This window comes from Aulostomus chinensis, chromosome 22 (genome assembly GCF_037954235.1).
Source record: "Aulostomus chinensis isolate RoL2024-O1b breed Wild chromosome 22, RoL_Achi_v1.0, whole genome shotgun sequence".
NCBI classification, from domain to species: domain Eukaryota; kingdom Metazoa; phylum Chordata; class Actinopteri; order Syngnathiformes; family Aulostomidae; genus Aulostomus; species Aulostomus chinensis.
Window position 1 is genome coordinate 2,057,473 of NC_141341.1, and position 18,988 is coordinate 2,076,460.

Sequence of the window (18,988 nt, forward strand, 5' to 3'; positions counted from 1 at the left end):
CTCGACTGTGTTTTTAAGTCCAAAATGGCAGAAAATTCTCTGCGCCATGTTGCAATGGAGTGATCAGTTAGATATGATTAGACTTCCCTGGGTGAGAAGAGGTGTATGCCAGGTAACAGGGGCGGAGCAGGGTTCCGCCCACATGAACGTAGGGTGAGAAAGGCCCTGAGAATCCTTCACATCACTCCCTTTGCTGCGTCCTCACCAAGGCCTTGTGGGAATTGTGTTTCTGAACTTCCAGCAGGTTTTCTTCGTCTATGGTGTTTCATTCAAGGACATCTGTGCCTTACTTCCTGTTCATAGCTTTCCTGCAGGTGTGATCCATGGCAGCCTGGTTGTCATAGCAATGCCACTAACCCCCCCAATGCAGGTGCAGCAGTTGTGAGGGTGACAGTTGTCATGGTGATGTGCAGGTATAGTCGTGGGATGGATCGGCAGCAGTACTACAGTCGCTCCCGCTCAGCTGATCAGCATACAGTGGCGGGCCGGCCCATCTACTTGCGTTCGCACTCCACTGACCGAGCTGACTCCGCCTACCTGAGGTCCAGACGCTCTGCCCCCCCTTCACCTGCCCTGAACAGGTGACCCACAGCAGACCAATCACAAGCAGCTCTGCCTGATGATTGCTGAACGTGGTTCTCCATGCATTTCCTCCATGCAGAACCTCTCACGTTGAACCTCCTCCTCGGTGTCCTGATTGGCTCACAGTGACATCACACCACTAAAAACTGTTTTGGCTTCTTTCTCTTCACCTTTTGTTTCTTCTTCTTGAATTCTTCTTTGCTGTTTCGGTTTGGTGCATTGTCTATTTCAAACGCATGTGTTCTCCGCCCTATCTTCCATGTTGTGTTGTGTACTCCTCGTTGTTTAGCGTACTCTGTGTTTGCATACTCTGCGTTATGTTGTGTTCTCCATGTTGTGTTGCATGTTCTGCATTGTCGTCACACAGCAGCGTAGTTCTGATTCATTTTGGAACTCTGGATTATTGATCATGTGAATTTTATTTTGAAAAGCTGAATGTGGAGTCTCTTCGTGCCAAACTGATTAAACTGCTTCTTTTTCACTTCAGCTTGGCCCTGTAACCGTGGAGACCAGGGATTAGAACATGCTTTGATCAGTGGTGCAACTGTTTACCTCAAAACCCTTTTAGCCCTTAGCTTGTTAGCTTACAGAGTGTAGCCTAGCTGTAGTGCCTACATTTCTCCATAGCCTGTTAGCTTACAGATCTGACTTCACATCTTCAGCCAGGTTTCTAGTTTGAATCCTGTTTTCTTGACAGGGCCAACCCACGGGGCGGATCCACCCAGACCAGTCCCATGGGATCACCGGTTTGTGGCCGCCGTGGACGCCAGCTCCCCATTGTCCCACCAAAAGGAGCTCCCGACAGAAGTACGTCAAAGAGAAACGTGTCAGGTGATAATGTTGGAGTGGCGGTTCTCTAATTGATGGAGTCCAATCATTTTGACCCCTATTAGTCTTTCAAAGACAAAGATGGTCTATTCAGGTTGCTTCAGGAGCCCGCCGACCGCGTTTCCTGATTTCAGTTGTTAACCACACCCACACAGTCTCCCAGAATTCCTGCCGAGGGTCACAACAGCACCATTGATTGGATTTCACCTGTGTGTCTTGCATCTAATCATCTCACTGTCATGTTTCATAAACCTCCTGCTGACCATCAGTCTTGGCCACACCCACATCAGGAGCACCAACTGGAGTTGTCATTCCACCCGGGCATCTGTCCCCTCCCCCAGCCAACAAACAGGCCCCTCCCCCTGTCAATCATCAACCGCCGCTTATACGAATACAAGCTCCACCTGTTCCTGGAACTTCCCAGTCCCACTCAGCTCCTGCACCTGTCACAGCATCACCCTCCGCCCCTTTACCTTTCCAGGTGCTGCCTCCAGCTCCTGTCCCTGTCCCTGCTTCGACTCCAGCACCCGTCAAAGCAACACCCCCTGCTCCATCACCTGTTCAAGCTCCACCCCCTGCTCCCTCACCTGTTCAAGCTCCACCCCCTGCTCCTTCACCTGTTCAAGCTCCACCCCCTGCTCCTTCACCTGTTCAAGCACCACCCCCTGCTCCCTCACCTACTGCCCCACCCTCAGCACAATTAGTTCAACAGCAACCACTTCCTGAACCCGTGCTGCCCCCATCACCTGCCCCGACACCGGCCTTTGCCCCCTCGCCAGCCCCACCCCCACAGACTCCAGGTGTGTACAATCCAGGTTTGAGGTTCATCAGTCAATCATTCAAGTGTTTGTTTTCTACATCCTCCTCATTCATTTGTTTTTTTCATTTTTTTTACATCATGTCTACGCCATCCCATCACATCTGTCAGAGCCAGAGCGGCGCTCAGCAACACCTGGAGGGACCCGAAAAGGCAAGTGGACCAGGATGTGATGATGCGTCCAAAGTAGAGGTCTTTATTGATGCGCCTGCACCTGGGGTTTCCCCACCCATATGGGGTTGGTTCCATGTTCATGTGGTCAACTGAGTCGAGTTTGGTTGAACCCAAAATCTGAAAGGCAGGATTAGCATTGAGGACCATGGATGACAAGGGTCCAAGCTGGGTGGCGTGGATGAAAGTCACCACCCACGAGAGTAAAGATGGACCCCTTCGCCACTGACATGCAAAACTTAGGATGGGAGGGTCAGGATGTCTGAAATCGGAGCCTTTCAGGTCTTTCAGGGTTGACTTGGTTGAAGGCTGGAATTTCTCAACTGTGTTCTGGTCCTGGTCCCAGCTTTCTAATTAGCAGTTCAGTTGGGTTCTGGGTGGTACCTCCCTGAGTCCGTATGGTTTCAGAATGCATAAAGGTGTGCAGTCCTGATCAGCAAGTGTAGTTATGATTGTTTCTGTTTGAACTGGAGTTCTCCTGTAGAGAAGCTGACCAATCGTCTTTCTCTCTCTGCCATGACGCAGAGGTCACATGGGAGGACCAACAAAAGAAAACAGCCAATGGTATGCTTCCATCACTTAGCTCCACCCCCTGCAGACAAGAGGCCCCTCACTCTGTAGAATGTTGTCAGGTTGTTATGTGACACGTTAGTCACACTATTGTTAGAGGGAGTAGATTGTTTTCTCCTTTTCTGCCCTCCATTCATCCATCCATCCATCCATCCCTCATCCATCCATCTCTTCATCCATCTCTGTATCCCTCCATCATTCATTCATCCTACCCTCCATCCCTCATGCATCCATTCATCCATCTCTCATCCCTCTATCCATCCATCCATACCTCCATCCATACCTCCATCCATCTTCTCACTGGATTTATTTACTTTTATCTCTGATCGTCTCTCCATCATCCCTCCATCATCTGTTCATCACCGTCCTGCCTAGGGGAGCTGATCAGAGAAGGTAGCCATCTTTCTCTTCATCTCTTTGTCGTTATCTTCCTCTGTCTCGTCTCTCGGTTCAGCAAACTCTCCAAAGAGGAAATAGAGAAACCTTTGGCGTGGTGTTTCTTGGGGTGTTGATGTTTCTGCGGTGGTCGACACGATCACGATTTACTGCTGGGCACACACAGACATCTCCGTCACTCTTAGGTCACACTGAACCCACACGATTGGCTATAATGAGCTGTGATGTCATAGATTGAGACGTTGTAGTGACATTACTGTTGGGAAGTAACCCCACCTTCTTCTGTCTCTGCAGGTGTGATGAAGGATACAGCGAAGGTGAACACACGTCAACATAGCACATTTTGGGCATGATGTCATCGATGATGTCATACACCCGTTTTCATCTGTCATGTCGTGTCTGCAGATGAGGGACAGCCTGTCCTTTAGATCGTCAGACAGTGATGTCAGCGATGTGTCGGCCATGTCCAATGCCTCCGACAGCCGATCCGCCCACAGACTGAGGTGAGTGCATGAACTGGTTTCCATGACAACCACTATGAAATCACAACATATTTTGTCATCACAGCAGAAAAACCCTGTCAAGGTCATGTTATATATCCCATGATGCATCACTTCATTATTGTTGTGTCTTGTCCATGTTAGCATGTTAGCATGTTAGCATGTGTTTCTCTCTATGCTGTCTGCATGCTGCTGTGCCCTCTCATTGGCTGCCACAGTCAGGTGGAAGCTCCGGAGGGCCAATCAGTGGAGTCAGGGGCGGGATCAGAGGGAACGCAAGAAGTAGCAGGGGCAGCTGAGGGCAGAGCTACACTGGAAAAAAGCGAATCAGTGGAGAAAGGAGTGGAGATGGAGTCTGACTCTTCAAAGTAAGACAACGAACCAGCAAGATGCTTCAGCTGAGTTTGAATACAGTTGGTCGTCGTGGAAACACTTGTGTGCCCCCTTCACACGTGTTTGTCTGTGGCCTATCCCTCCACTTGACTGACAGGTGTTTGTTTCTATGCCCCCCCCCCCCCCCCACATGACTTACAGGCATTTTTGTCCATGCCCCACCCCTCCTCTTGACTGACAGCTGTGCCTCCCTCCCATGGGACAGGTGTTTTTGTCTATGCCCCGCCCTGCAGGTACCACACAGTGATTGTTTCTACCTGTCTGCAGGGCAGCGGCGGCCCCCGGAGCTCCTATCACAAAGTCTTCAAGTGTTGGCGGTGAAATTTGCTCTTTGGGGAGAAACGATGATGACGACGATGACAAGAAGCGGCGCTCAAGTTTCGGAGCTCGTATGATGGGAATGGTTGGACTGGGAAAGAAGAGCCAGAGCGCCTCCCAGCTCAACCCTGAGGGTCAGTCCCAGGATACCCACCAACAGCAACCAGAACCGGAGCGTGCTGGTGAGCCTGCTCACATCTTCTTCTTCTCTTTTATCCCTTCTTCCAGAAGAAGAGAAGAAAAAGAAGGTAGTGCGACTTCCTGTCCAGAGGAGTGTAGAAACCGGTTTGGCCATCGAGTTTAAATCGCGTTTCACCCGACAGCCGAGTCGCGACCCGGACGCAGAGGACCCAAAACCTGGAGCGTAAGAATCATTTCAATACGATTCATACTGATTCTGATCTGTTGCTCTAAGTTTGATTTTTGTTTTTTTTCAGTCTGATTTTCCCAGGAGTGAAGTTGGCTTCGGACAAACAGTTCACTGGCTTCCTGGAAGGTTTAGGCCCCGCCCAGCTGGCTGGGAGGCAGACACTGGCCACACCCCCCATGGGTAATAGCCAATCCCACCCCTGAGCATCCAGTGAATCATTATTAATCTTTCATACTTTTATATTGAAATTAATTGCAGTTGATACACTGAATTTACTGGTTGAACTCACTGACATCATATGACACCAGCTACTCTGATTGGCTGTTTGGTGGTCAGGTGACATTCAGATCGGAATGGTGTACAGGAAGGAACGTCTGGACGTGGAGGTCATTCGCGCCAGAGGGCTTGTGGGTAAACAAGGCAACAAGAACACACCAGGTGAAAACACTGCAATATGACAAAATATATTTCACTATACGATGAGCACACTACATTCTAATATTGAGTAGTACACTGCAACATTCTGTGATTCCTCGAGATAAACACTAATGTTCTATTATGTATAGTAACACACACAAAATTTAAGTTGTACTCAGTGGTATACACTAACTTTGTATAATACTTGGCAAAATACATTCATGTTCTGTAATACTTCGCATGCCAATCCTCAATCATACTTAGTGAGACATGCTAACGTTCTATTGTACATAGTGAGACAGGCTAACGTTCTACAGAACATAGTGAGACATGCTAACGTGCTACAGCACATAGTTAGACATGCTAACATTCTAAAGTACATAGTGAGATGCACCAGCGTTCTATCATAGAAAGAATCCACAAATGAACGTTGGTGGCGTTGCGTCGTGGTTCTTCATGATGCTACTGACCATGAGTACTAACCAGTCACCGTGTTGAAAGTATTTATTAGTGTCTTACTTTTTGTGCGTGTGCTTATGTGCGTGCGTGTGTGTGTAGCTCCCTACGTGAAGGTGTACTTGATGGATAACGGCAAATGCTTGTTGAAGAGGAGAACCCGTCTGGCTCGAAAAACCCTCGACCCACTTTATCAACAACAACTGCAGTTTGAGGAGAATCCTGAAGGCAAAGTACTACAGGTACACACAGTACACACATACTGTATATACCCAAATGTGTAAAATGTGAAGGCTGCTGAGCGTTCATCTTCTGTGTTTTTTTTTAGTTACTAATAGTTGTTCTCTCCTGAAGGAGAAAACATTTCGTCTACATTTCATCTCGTTGGTCTTTGCAGTTGCTGAAGAAACGTTCTCATCGAGCGTCGGTCATAAACGCTAAACTGGATGAAGGGAAACTTTGAACTGAGCTTTGCGTGTTGCTGGTTTATTCATATGAAAGACCAAAACAGGAAAAAAGTATCTTTCAGTCGGATGATGAACGGCTGTATTACATGCGACCTTCATCTGTAGACGTTCTCCTCCGTCTTCCTGTCCTGATCTTCAGGTTTCACCAGCTTGTAAACACAAGAACTCAGATGCAGCATCACTCATCTGTGAATGATGTTGATGCTGCACCATCACCATCTTTGTTGATGTCATTGCTTTTCTGAAGTTTGATTCTCGTCCCATTAGAACCGTATTTCTAAAGAACGTCTCACGTCATCCGTTCCAGAAATTCCCTTTGTGAATGACCTCATTAAGAAGTTGATCCATTTGCGTGTTTACTGAAAAGTGAAGAAACAATGTTTTTGAACCCCTGTTGAAGGTGTTTGACGACCCCTGGTGGTCCCTGGACCACAGCTTGAGAACCCCTGTAGGCTACACACAGTTACTGGGTTCTGTACTGTCACTTACTGTCTGTTGGCAGATCATCGTCTGGGGTGACTACGGGCGCATGGACCACAAATCCTTCATGGGTGCAGCTCAGATTCTACTGGATGACTTGGACTTGTCCAACATGGTGATTGGCTGGTTTAAACTGTTTCCTGCCACCTCGTTGGTGGACCCGGCCTTGGCCCCGTTGACCAATAAAGAGACAGAAGGCAAGTCGTAATACCAGGGGGCGGGACTGAATAAATTGCCATAGTGGCGGCCTGCAGGGGAGGTCACAAGGCAGCGCCTGGAATCAAAGTCCAGTGAACCTCCTCTGCTGCTGCATGACGACATCTGAGCGACGACGAATGTAAGAGTGATATGATGATGTCACCAAGAGAGGGCCGGCCTCTGCCCGCCGGGTCAAGGCTACTGGGCAATGGAGGACATGAGCAACCCGCCAGCCAATCACAGCAGCTCCTGAGGAGTACAGAGACTGTTAGAGGCGTGTCAGAATCCATAGACGCAGTCTGTTGCCTGATAGTTTCCATGGGGACCGAGTGTGGCGTTCTGCTGCTTTGAATTTGCATGGAACAATGAAATGATTAGAACATCAAGTTAAAGAACACAAGAACTGAAAAAATAAAGATTCTGAATGTTCCATGTGGTTTTCTGTGTTTCTGAGGTTCTATAAATTTCTGCCGACTACTACCCCTGTGAGAACAGCTCAGGTTCTCAGGAGTTCTGCTGGTATCTCAACGTATTGTTCTAATTATTGTGCACTATTGTGTCCTAAGAACCTTGCTTAGGTCCATTCAAACAGGATAATAAAGTGGAAACCTCAGAGAACCACAGGGCAGGGACGTTCTCCAGGTGCAGAGCAGACATACAGAATTACACAGCACACAACAGTTGAATGTGACGTTTGACACACAAACCACTGTCGTTTGAAGCCGTTCTAGCCGATTGGGTCCCAGACATGGTTCCTCCCAGGAACCTCAGATTGACTCTCAGACCCAGCCAGACCTTAGCGGAACTGAGGATCAGCACAAAGCTAAGATCAGACTGAATACATGACTTTTTAAGGTTGTTGAAGCAGAGAGGAATGAGGCATGATGGGAAAAGACACTGCGGCCTGCTGGTTTCCCTCTGACTCGGGGGATACCAGCACTCTGTGAGTGGGGAGCAGGAGGTGGAGGTCCTGCAACCTTCTATGTTATCAGCAGCATTTTCAAGTCTGACCTGACATTGATAGAGACGCCACACATGGATGACTTCTTGAATGTGTTGATCCATGGAGGGCGGGGTCTCAGGTAACTCAGGAGTCTGGTCTGTCACATGATCAAACCGGTGCTGCGGTGGAGCCCTACGTTTTCACAATTCATGTTACTTTCTCGAACAGATCCGCTCAAGAGCGCGTTTCACCTGAGAACGACGGTACAGACCCCTGAGAACGGCCAGGTTTGATCAACCGAGTCCAGAAGGTCAGAAAATGCTGAACTCTACTGACAAGGCTCCAGTTCAGCTTCAGCTGGAGCAGACGGTTCCACGCAAGCTGCTGCCTTTAGATTACAGGCTGGAATTACTCTGTTCTTCTGGAAGGTTCTGTAGAAAGCAACCCATTTCATAAGGTTCCACTGGTGTATCTGTCACAACTGAGGTTTTACCGTTTGGCTTTTCTACTTTATTTCCACATTCTGCCGATAGTTGACCTCCAATGTGAGCATCTGCCGCAAGAACATGAGAGGAACAGGAAACGTTCTCCATGGAACATCTCATATATGTAAGTGTAGAGGAGGTGGTAGAGCTCAGTGATTGAGGTTCCCTCATAAGAAAATGGAAATGACGCAGATGAAACATGAAGCTTTAATCTTTTAGTTGAACTTTTTTTTTTCTTTACAGACTCAAAGAAAAACAAACAAACAAACAAACACCAAACAAGTAGAATCATGCAAATAAACAACAACAAATTATTTTCATGAGAAGAATAAATATCACACTCACACGGGTCCAAGTACCAAAAACAGTAACAAAGATCATTAATACTGATGGGTCCATTCCACGGCTGCAGAATCATCCAGAACCTCAGTTCCAGGAGATCCGGTCCAATTCTGAGCTGCTTTGTAAACTACATCCTGAAACTTTGACCTTTGAAACACAGAACCAACATGTTTTCACACAGATGCCTACAGCCTGACAGAATGAAGATTTCAGGGCTTTGGTAGCAGACCTGTCTAGAACATAGTTTTCCCTTTCGAACCAGTCAGAACCAGAACTGATGTTGACTTGCAGCTGCCTGTGAGACAACGAGCAGGGGAAGGCAGGGACCACCATGAAGCATCCAGGGACCACTACGACCAGCCTGACGAAGGGCACAACATGGTGAGGAGAACAGAACTTTGACGCTTCGCTTTTACTTTCAACAAGTAAAAATGTTAACAGCCGTAATAAAAGAATGAACAAGAGGGATGGGAGGTTTGAACAGTAACTGGGTCACCTGACTTAATTTTTTTCTTTTTGACAATTTCAGCTCTCCAGGACCAGCAGCATCGATGAGCTGAGGCTTACTTGCTAGCAGATACCTCTCCTGATCATTTGACCCTCATCATTTTCACAGTGGCCCCTGGAAGCTTCAAGGCCCAGCAGATCATCTCAGATCAGGTCTCACCAGCAGGGAACCAACAGTTCCTTTCAACAGAGTTTAGAGTTGTACCCACAAGGAGGAAGCCGACCTGCTGGGGAGAGGGAGCCGGTTCAGAGACGGACCAGGGGAATGGAGCCAGAGCTAACTTGGTTGTACCAACATCACAGTCCAAATAGTGACATCAGCAGCTACTGATTGGTCCAATCATCTGCAACATCACTACAGGCCAAAACCTGCTGAGAGCTAACCTTTGAGTTAACATGCTAACATGTGGCTAGCGGTAGTCCAGTCTAAGGTGTTAGCATGTTTTCTGGTGATCGGGCAACAGTGTTGGCAAGCTACAGCCCACTACATAATTCCTATCTGTGGTCCACACAACTAGCCAAAATGCAAACACACTAGCATAAATACTACCATTGTCGTAGCATGTTGGTGAACTGTAGTTGTTGTGTCGTTGTTGTGATGGACTCATCGTAAATACGATGATGTCACAAATTGTGAACAGTAAACAGATCAACACCGCTAAATTTGACTTGACGGTGTGATTATGCTGAGAACTGCCGTTGATTTTCGGTTCAGTCTTTGGGAGCTTGCGCTACTTTCAGTCTGCGCCCACTGAGGCGCAATTTGACGGAAGAATAACTGCAAACCATCAAATTCAAACTTGCAGTTTTAGCTGAGTTAATGAAATAATGGATTGAGCTGTCAGGTCAAGGCAGTAAGACTGTGTGCATGTGACCAAGCAGGTTAGCCATCAATCTGTTAGCATGTGACCCATCTGGTTAGCTATTAGCCTGTTAGCATTTGGCCCAGCAGGTTAGCCATAAGCCTGTTAGCAGAGCAGCAGCAGTTCGTCATCACTGCTCTCTGTCTTGCCGGTCGCCTCCAGGCAGGCATCAGGGATCTGAGCTGTGTGAACCATCCCGCAGTGTTCGCAGGGACCGTCCCGGCTACCACGACTGCTGCTTCCACGGTGATGGCGGAGGACGTGACCCATGGTTGAGGAGGGGTGTGGCTCCAGCAGCGGCTGTCGGATGTCACTAGCCAGTGAGGATGAGGAGTCGGAGTCAGAGACTGGAATCAGGAGCTCAACATCTTCTTCCTCTTCTCTACTCCCTCGCCGCTCTGCAACCTCTTCCTCACCTCTTCCCGTCTCCAGCTGCCGTAGTGGACTGTGGTTTGTCCATGTCTGGTTCTGCTGGCTCTGGTTGGTTCTGGTCAGGTTCCTGGCAAGGCGGTGTAGGTTCTGGGCCAGACGCTGGAGGGCAGAGGTGGGTGGAGCCTGGAGCTCCGAGGTGTCACTGTGACTTTCAGTGTCTGGACTGGATGTCATCACAGTGACAGGGCTGGACGGGGGAGGGGCATCTCTGGGACGGTTTCGGACTCTGTCACGACTGGGTGCCAAGGTCACAGATGTAGCCGATGTTGTCACAGACACCACAGCCTCCACGGCGGTGGAGGGCGGAGTTTTGTGGGGAAGAGGGGCAACAGGCCCACCCACTGCACCCACGCTACGGTCCCTCCCTCGCTCAGCTTCTGTGTCCGTGTCATCTGAGTCTGGAGACAGCAGATCTGAACCAGAACTCCCAGTGCTCCCAGTACCAGCACTGTCCTCAAGGTCAGCAGACACCAGAGCCAATGAACCTGACCGCCGTGATCGGGAGAAAGTGAAGAGACGCCGCCACAGGTTGCTATGACGGCCGGTAGACGGGAGGCGCAGAGAGGTGAAGCCGAGCTGAGAGCGAACAGCCAGACGAAGGTTTTCTAGCACAGAAGCCTGAGGACGAAAGCAGAAACCAAATCTAATGTCAGGTCAAAGGTCAGGAGAGCTGTTGAGTTCTTCTCAGGAAGAAGCCAACTGGGCTGTCCGCTGGACAGGTGAGTAAGAGGTCAGCAAGCCTCGTGGAATGGGTCTGAAGACATTTACATGACCAGTTTGCAAACACACAGATGCAAACAGATGTGAAACAGGAGAACGTTCTCTGATGAGTTCTTGCTGGAGTGAAGGAACTGTGCAGTATCCCATTAAGTACTGATGGCTGAAAGTCACTGGCCACTGAGCTCTCTACCATCATGGTTTAAGACTTCTGAGGACTCGTGTCCCCCTCTAGGTTGCTGTAAGGCAGGAGTTTCAACTTCCTCTGTTGACTCGTGTGTGTGTGCGTGTGCATGCTGGTCATTGCAATAATATAACATCTGCATGTCCATGTCTTGGTCAGCAACAGCAGCAGTGTCTTATCTGCAGGTCGACATCTGTCAACTGGGTGGCTTTTCCTTTCTGGTTGGCTTCCTCAGTGCAGCTAGCAGGCTAACTTTGTTCAAGCTCAACACAGCTGGTCTGGACTTATGGGGTGGTGACAGAGACCCGTGTTGTCGAGCCCGAGACACAACATTCAAGAAAGGTTCAGTCTCAGAGCTGCAACACTGCCTGCTGGGAGCAAATTAATGGACAGACGGGGACCAGAACCAGTAAACTGAAATGATGTCCTCCTGACTCCGGCTACTTCAGCAAGTCCAGCAGAACTCTGGCGGTGGTCTTATTTACCTGACTCCCAGAGCACACTGGGAAATCCTCCACAGGGGGGATCAGCCCCTGGGCGATCAGCTGACCATATGATGGCGGGGCCTCCCTCCTCAGCAGCTCCGCCTCCACTCTGGACAACTGGGTCTCAAATGACCTGCAACAGCCAATCAGACGGCTTGAATACCACAGATAAGAATAATCAGAGCTGAAGTGTCAAGGTGTCTCCCTCACCTGCGCTCAAACATACGCAGCGAGTAGAGTTTGCAGGTACAGCCGAGCGCGATGACCAACAGGAGGCCACAGATCAGGCTGCCAATGACAGCGGCCGTGATGACCCGGGTGGGAACGATAACGGGACAACTTTCCTCATCGCTGCCGTCACCGCAGTCATCCTGAGCATCACACACCCAGGACTCAAACACACAGCGGTTATTCTGCAGGTACGACACAGGTTCAAAGGTCAAACACAGCAGTCATTCTGCAGGTACGACACAGGTTCAAAGGTCAAACACAGCAGTCATTCTGCAGGTACGACACAGGTTCAAAGGTCAAACACAGCAGTCATTCTGCAGGTACGACACAGGTTCAAAGGTCAAACACAGCAGTCATTCTGCAGGTACGACACAGGTTCAAAGGTCAAACACAGCAGTCATTCTGCAGGTACGACACAGGTTCAAAGGTCAAACACAGCAGTCATTCTGCAGAAGTCAAAGGTTCCATTACCTTGCAGTGGAAGTTTCCAGGCTGGCAGAAAAAGCAGTTCTTCTCATCAGAACCGTTGGGACAGCGGTTCTGGTAGTTGCAGCGGTCTGATCGAGGGTAACAAGCTCCATTTCTGGAACAGGGGAACTCATCCTCCTGACATGCAGAACAATTGAGCTCGTCACGCCCGTTGGGGCAGTGCCAGTAGCCGTCACAGCGCTGCTGCTCGGTATAACAGCCCCAGTTTCCACCACAGGGAACCTCCCAGGGTAAGCAGAACCCGTCCACCTTCAGAACACAGACAGAGAAGGGTTAATAGATGCAGTTCGTTAAGGAATCAGTCAGAGACAATCACAGAACCCTTCATAAGGAACCCAAAACACCTGGTAGGTGACGTTGAAGCCTCTGGCAGCGTTAATCTTGTCGGCGTAGAAATGAACTCGCAGCTGGCCAGAGGATGAAACCACAGCGACCGGCGCTCTGGAGTCGAAGGCTGTCAGGACCCTAAGGAGTCGACGGGGGTTTTCCTCCAGGCCATCGTAGACCTTCACATAGTCGCCATAACCTGTCCCATCCAGTTTGAAGTCTGTGAAGCGCAGGATGACCTGCAGGAGCAACATCCACTGTTAGCATGACTCTTCTTTCTGGTAGGGGCCGGGCGAGGTCAGAGGTTAACTTTACATGTTGACTGATCAACCAAGTTGACATTCAGAAAAAGTATCTAAACTGGCGACAGTGTGGGAGTGCAGCTGGTGCTGTGACTTGGGACAGTAGCAGCACACAGAGGCTGAGGAGGCAGCTGGTCTTCACCAGTGAACACCAGCGACTGACTGCCACGAATTACGATCAACAGTGTGGATTATCGGAACACGCCACTCTCTGCCTATGGCGAACCTCGGTGGCCACATGTAATTCCATAAGGATTCAGCCACTTGGTGAGGAGATTTGTGGACAGACAGAGGGAGATTTCTTCATTTGATAGTAAGATTTGTTATTATTCAAATAGTGATCTGTAACTATCGGCCATAGAAACTGTTGTTACCTTCCTGTGGTCTCCTGTGTCGATCAGCCAGGTGCAGTTGCTACCTGGAGGGTAGAAGTCGGGGTAGTTTGGAGAACTGAAAGAACCATAAAAGTTCCTCAGCCATTCTCCGCAGGTGGGAACGTCACAGTCAATCTCGTCTCCGAGGTCCTGCAGAAACATTTACACAAATGTAAAAAATTATTGGAAAATAGAACAAGAATGGCCGGCAGGTCCTGGAACAAAGATGGATCTCATCTGAGGCCAGCGTGAGCGTTCAGGACAGGAGGGGACGTCTGGTACGCATACATGGACGTCGAGTGACGACACCATGATCACACACTGGTTCTAGGGCTACATCTGGAGCTACATCTAGAGCTGGTTCTAGAGCTACATCTAGAGCTATATCTGGAGCTAAATCTAGAGCTACATCTGGAGCTGGTCCTAGAGCTACATCTAGAACTGGTTCTAGACTACAGCTACATCTAGAGCAATATCTGGAGCTACATCTAGAGCTACATCTGGAGCTATATCTGGAGCTGAATCTAGAGCTACATCTGGAGCTGGTTCTAGAGCTACATCTGGAGCTACATCTGGAGCTGGCTCTAGAGCTACATCTAGAGCTATATCTGGAGCTAAATCTAGAGCTACATCTGGAGCTGGTCCTAGAGATACATCTAGAACTGGTTCTAGAGCTACATCTAGAGCAATATCTGGAGCTACATCTAGAGCTGGTTCTAGAGCTACATCTGGAGCTGGCTCTAGAGCTACATCTAGAGCTACATCTAGAGCAATATCTGGAGCTGGTTCTAGAGCTACATCTGGAGCTACATCTAGAGCAATATCTGGAGCTGGTTCTGCAGCTGGTTCTAGAGCTACATCTGGAGCTACATCTAGAGCAATATCTGGAGCTGGTTCTGGAGCTACATCTGGACCTGGTTCTAGAGCTACAGCTGGTTCTAGAGTGACATGGTGGATCGAATCGCAATGTCACCTGTGTGCTTACATAACAGCTAATAAGTCTTCTATTTGTGATGTAATTCCAATAAATGTGCGCAGGTGCGTGTGAACGTGCCAGTCTGTCTTCCGAGGGTGTGGACAGGTGGTGGGACCAGTTATGGTCACCAGCTGTAGCTGGTTACAAATGATGTGGCACCTCGTCATGGCCTTGAATCTGCTGGTGAGCGCCATCAATGAGAAAAGCAGAGCCCTTCTCACGCTGAACAGGTTTTCTATGTAAACTCATGAGATGTCCTCACCTGGTGACTAAGAATAACCACCATAATTGAGACTAGCATGGTAACTAGTTTGCCTGTGAACCAGGTAATGCGTGCTGTGATCACCTGGCAGTCGATGCTGCCGTCACAGCGCAGGCTGTGCGGCAGGCAGGTGTAAATGCGTGTGTAGCGAGACAAGCAGGGAAACTGGTTCAGGCTGCAGGGCTGAAAGGAGAACGGCGAGTCCACACACAGCTCCTCATCAGAGTTGTCCCCGCACTCGTCCATGGAGTTACAGCGCCACCAGTCTGGGATGCACTTCCCATTAGAGCAGTGGAACTGGTCCACGTCACAGCTGGATGCCTCCGGCTTCCCTGCAGAAACATGCAATCATTAGTGACTGACTCACAACTCCTGCAACAGCACCACAAAAACCACCACCATCATTGTGAGGCTTCTCTTGTTTACATCGAAGCAAACAAAGCCTGGCGAATGCTGGCCCGTGGTGGGGTTTTTACCGGGGTCAGATGTTCTGTGGCGAAGCATGAGGTGTCACAGCCTCAGCACTCTGTCGCCGAAAACTGTTGGTGCTCAGTTTTACATGGACATTGGGTCAGCGTTGTGGCCACCTCGCCACCGCTCACACAGGAACACTCTGTACCCGACTTCTAACTCAGATGTCACACGATGGGCGAGACATGCAACTTCATTCACGGTTGTGCTGTAAGTCAACCTCCCCGCAGGGAGAAATATGGCTTTTATCCATTCATCATCAAGACCCTCAACACAGCAGCGTAGAAGTGACCTCTAAGATGTGACGCCATCATGTGACCTGCTCTGTAGATCAGCATTCGTGCCACGACAAACCCAGGCCGCTGCATGTGATGAGGCGATGGTTTAGAACCCAGCACACGACAACTACTTAGCTCACCAGCAGCGCTGGGGTTCTGTTACAAACGCAGAGCCAGTTGCTGATCCATGAAAAACCAGGATCACACGGGTGATGAACCCTCACCTGTGATGTAGGACAGCCGGAAGCCTTTTCCTGTCAGACTGTCGTCAGAGTGGAAATGGATCCAGACATGGTCCTGCGATGAGATGTAGGGGGGTGGCAGCGAAGAGCCGCAGACCCGCAACCCATCCAGGCTCCGGTAGCTGCTGATGGACATCCAGTCTGACGAGCAGCGATGGGAACCCTGCAGGTCGAAGTCCTGGAAGCTGCATGAGAAGATAGGACCATTTCAAACCTCTGACCTTTGCCCTCTAACCTCTCCAACACCTGTCTAGATTTAAGAAGCCTCTGATTTGAACCAACGCTTCCTTTCTCCCTGGCTGTTCCTGGCAGTGTAACCCTGGGAACAGCAGCGTGTTACCTGATGGTGACAGTGTCGCCGGGCCGACCCCTGATGTTCCAGCTGCAGTTCAGCCGAGCCGGGTACTGGAAGGGCCAACCAGGGCTGGTGATGACGCCACTGGATGCTCGCAGGAGTTCTGCCACGTCACCGCAGGCTGAGACAGAGACAGAAAGGTTTAACCCTCTGGCCATCTGCCTCGTCGTGACCTTCATTGTCATCAGTGACCTTATGACCTCACCATTAGAAATCCCTGACACGTAGACATTGTCGTTCCTCTGAGAGGCAGCAATGCATCCTGGGAGACACACACAACAGTAGCGTAAGTGTCAAACATGCAGTGACAGGACAGAGCAATATTCTAGCATTAGCATTACTGCTACCATGGAAAGAACAAACATGCTATCATCAGCATGAACATCATGAGTGGGTACTCTGACTACATTTCTTTGAGGGTTCTCTAAAAGTGGTGAACATCCTCAACCTCCACAGAACATTGGGATGTGCTGCAACGTCCTCTTTGGTTCAAAGTTACAGCGGTAACGGAACACTCCATATTTGGATTGTTTTTTTGATCACACTGCAGAATTACAAAGATGGCTTTTTGGGACGTTCTCATATGATTGTCTTTACATCACATGGAACTGTTCTCACAAACTTTCTCAAAGACGATCGGAGAACATTGCTGCTGGTTGGATGAAGCCTTGTAACGTCACACAGATGTGAGGGCTGAGAGGACGTTCAGCAGAGGGAGCAGGAACGTTACTCTGATGTTTCCGGCGGTCAACACGTGAAGCTACAGGTAGGGAACATTATTCACTACAGGTGAGGGAACATTATTTATCAGAAGTTTGGAGAACGTTTGCAACTCCAGTTTTCAGTTCAGTTGCAGAGAGCGTTACCATGTTTATTAGGAGTGAGACACATGTACAGAACCTGCAGGTACTTTATATACAATGATGTACTTGGTTATCTCTTGTACCACAATCTGCTAGCATTTCTTCTGAGTTTTCAATTTTTAACACGTTCAACTCTCAGGTGAACCGCGAACATAACGCAACCGCTGTAAAATGATCAAAGTGGCGTAACACTGCTGCCAGATGACGTCTGAGCCTGAAGTGCTGACAGTGGATTCAACACAGCTGTCCACCTTCGATGTGTCAGTCAATCCTGGCAATAATAACTGATCAATGTGGGGGGTTTGACTGACAGGAGGATGAGCGTGGGCCGACGCTCAGTGTGATGACCAGCTAGTCATCATCATCATCATCATCTTCATCTGAGGACCCACCAACAGGCCGGTTCCTACACGCTGACTCACCTGATAGAACCAGCAGGTAGACGCACGCCGCACTGCTCTGCCTGCAGCCTGAACTGAGGGCCATGTTACCCCTCCGCATCCGCCGGCTGAAGGATTATTGTGATGGAGATGATGAGTCCAAGGTCACTATGTTACACGGCAGCAGCTGGCAGATGCATTGCAGCCATAAAGTCAATCAAATCCAGTAAATCTCCCGCTAGCGTAGCATCCGCTATCACTGATATCAACCTGCTGCCGAGGCTAACAGAGCTAAGTTGTTCTCACATCGCCATCCGTCTTCGCCTTATGGAAACAAAGACAACGCACTCTGGTTAGCTTCGGCTAGCTCAGCTTAGCTGTTAGCTCACAAAAGAACGGGACGTGGGGACGTAAATAAAGCTTTTGAATCCGGTGACACACAACGTAAACAATTCAGGATACGAGTTAAAATAAGTATACACAAACTAGCTAGCTCTAACCAGTCGTAGGGGAGCTCGCTCTCGAGCTAAGGAGCTACTTTTAACATAAAGAGGCTAGCAGCTAACTACTCTACCAGCGGAGCACGGCTCGTAAAGCTAGTACTGGAACATGCTAAAAGAACTTAGCAGCTAGCGAGCCCGTTCTCCATCAAACGGCGAACACGGAACCCGGGACGAGACGCTAACCCGGGTTAAACCAAGTTGACCCGAGCTAACGACCACCACCGGGTGTGTGGCTATCAGCTCGAACGTCGCTGCGTGTGTTGGTCTGACGACATGTCGACGCTAACAGTTAGCCGCTAGCTGCCGAACAAAAACAGTCCGCTCAGCTGCTCAGTGTTGACGACTGTCAACTCCGCCCCTTGTCGATGGCGTCACACCGGGACGTCTGACGTCGTCTCGTTTTTAGGAACGTTCATGCATAAAAAGAACTACACATTCCAATTCTACAGCAAGACGGAGGGTAAAACACAGATCCGATTCATTATTTAATAAAAAAGACGAAGAAAAAAAGAAACGAACTGCAACTCCAGTGGCCCCTGTGGCACCTCAGGAGTGAATCTTACGCTGGGGGGAAGTGTAAGATCGCCTGCTGAACCCCACCAGTTGCCTGCCAAATTACCCAGGAGCCCTGAAGCATTGATGGGTACACAGGAACATAAACCGATACCCAAAGTCAATGGCTCCAGTGAGAACATTGAGGGGTTGTGGGACTGCGTTCTTGTGTGAAACCCTGCTGTGACACAGTGATGACCTGATGGCAGCACTGACATCGACCATTCCAGTTATGAGAGGGTTTTCACATTAAGAGCTCATCTGTTTCTAAATGAATTCTCCTTCACTTTTTTAATGACTGACATGATCGACTGTTTTCAGTGTTTTGTTTTTAAATAACTGTTGTACCGCATCATGGACTCACTAAACTCTCTGGGATTCTCTTCCTCGACCAGGGGCTTTCACTGCCCAGGCTGACCCCCATGCAGGTTGGTGCTGGGTGAGCGAGCGTCTAATGTTTGA

General features: G+C 49.3%; 2 protein-coding genes across 16 annotated transcripts in view; one reads left to right on the plus strand and one right to left on the minus strand.

Moving 5' to 3' along the window:
* LOC147240289 (regulating synaptic membrane exocytosis protein 2-like) overlaps positions 1-7,378 on the plus strand; it is a 24,559-nt gene extending 17,181 nt beyond the window's left edge. For 8 of the 15 annotated variants that reach the window (XM_086193301.1, XM_086193294.1, XM_086193304.1 and 5 more), the window contains 14 exons: positions 1,280-1,389; positions 1,680-2,210; positions 2,339-2,380; positions 2,924-2,962; positions 3,344-3,361; positions 3,659-3,681; positions 3,770-3,867; positions 4,083-4,232; positions 4,525-4,709; positions 4,804-4,939; positions 5,013-5,125; positions 5,282-5,383; positions 5,921-6,060; positions 6,788-7,378. In XM_086193301.1, the coding sequence (XP_086049427.1) occupies positions 1,280-1,389; positions 1,680-2,210; positions 2,339-2,380; positions 2,924-2,962; positions 3,344-3,361; positions 3,659-3,681; positions 3,770-3,867; positions 4,083-4,232; positions 4,525-4,709; positions 4,804-4,939; positions 5,013-5,125; positions 5,282-5,383; positions 5,921-6,060; positions 6,788-6,973 (1,873 nt within the window). In that variant the 3' untranslated portion in view covers positions 6,974-7,378. Of the gene's footprint in view, positions 1-413; positions 582-1,279; positions 1,390-1,679; positions 2,211-2,338; positions 2,381-2,923; positions 2,963-3,343; positions 3,362-3,658; positions 3,682-3,769; positions 3,868-4,082; positions 4,233-4,524; positions 4,710-4,803; positions 4,940-5,012; positions 5,126-5,281; positions 5,384-5,920; positions 6,061-6,787 lie in introns of all 15 variants that reach the window. The other 7 variants (XM_086193306.1, XM_086193310.1, XM_086193300.1 and 4 more) reach the window with 6 other exon arrangements.
* A 1,202-nt stretch (positions 7,379-8,580) lies between these two features.
* On the minus strand, positions 8,581-18,330 carry lrp12 (low density lipoprotein receptor-related protein 12). The gene is made up of 11 exons (XM_086193332.1): positions 17,514-18,330; positions 16,434-16,490; positions 16,214-16,349; positions 15,856-16,058; positions 14,967-15,214; positions 13,645-13,794; positions 12,986-13,207; positions 12,624-12,890; positions 12,132-12,334; positions 11,922-12,054; positions 8,581-11,153 (listed from the first exon to the last, which is right to left on the minus strand). The coding sequence occupies exons 1-11, from the start codon at positions 17,590-17,592 to the stop codon at positions 10,209-10,211; spliced, it is 2,643 nt and encodes an 880-aa protein (XP_086049458.1). The 5' UTR covers positions 17,593-18,330; the 3' UTR covers positions 8,581-10,208.
* Positions 18,331-18,988: the final 658 nt, after the last annotated feature.

Excerpts from the sequence above, each read along its gene's own strand:
- lrp12 (XM_086193332.1), bottom strand. The coding sequence starts at position 17,592 with ATGCGGAGGGGTAACATGGCCCTCAGTTCAGGCTGCAGGCAGAGCAGT. Across the intron at positions 15,215-15,855 it reads CCGGCTGTCCTACATCACAG|GGAAGCCGGAGGCATCCAGC; the intron begins GTGAGGGTTCAT and ends ATGTTTCTGCAG. Across the intron at positions 13,208-13,644 it reads ACACAGGAGACCACAGGAAG|GTCATCCTGCGCTTCACAGA; the intron begins GTAACAACAGTT and ends TTGCTCCTGCAG.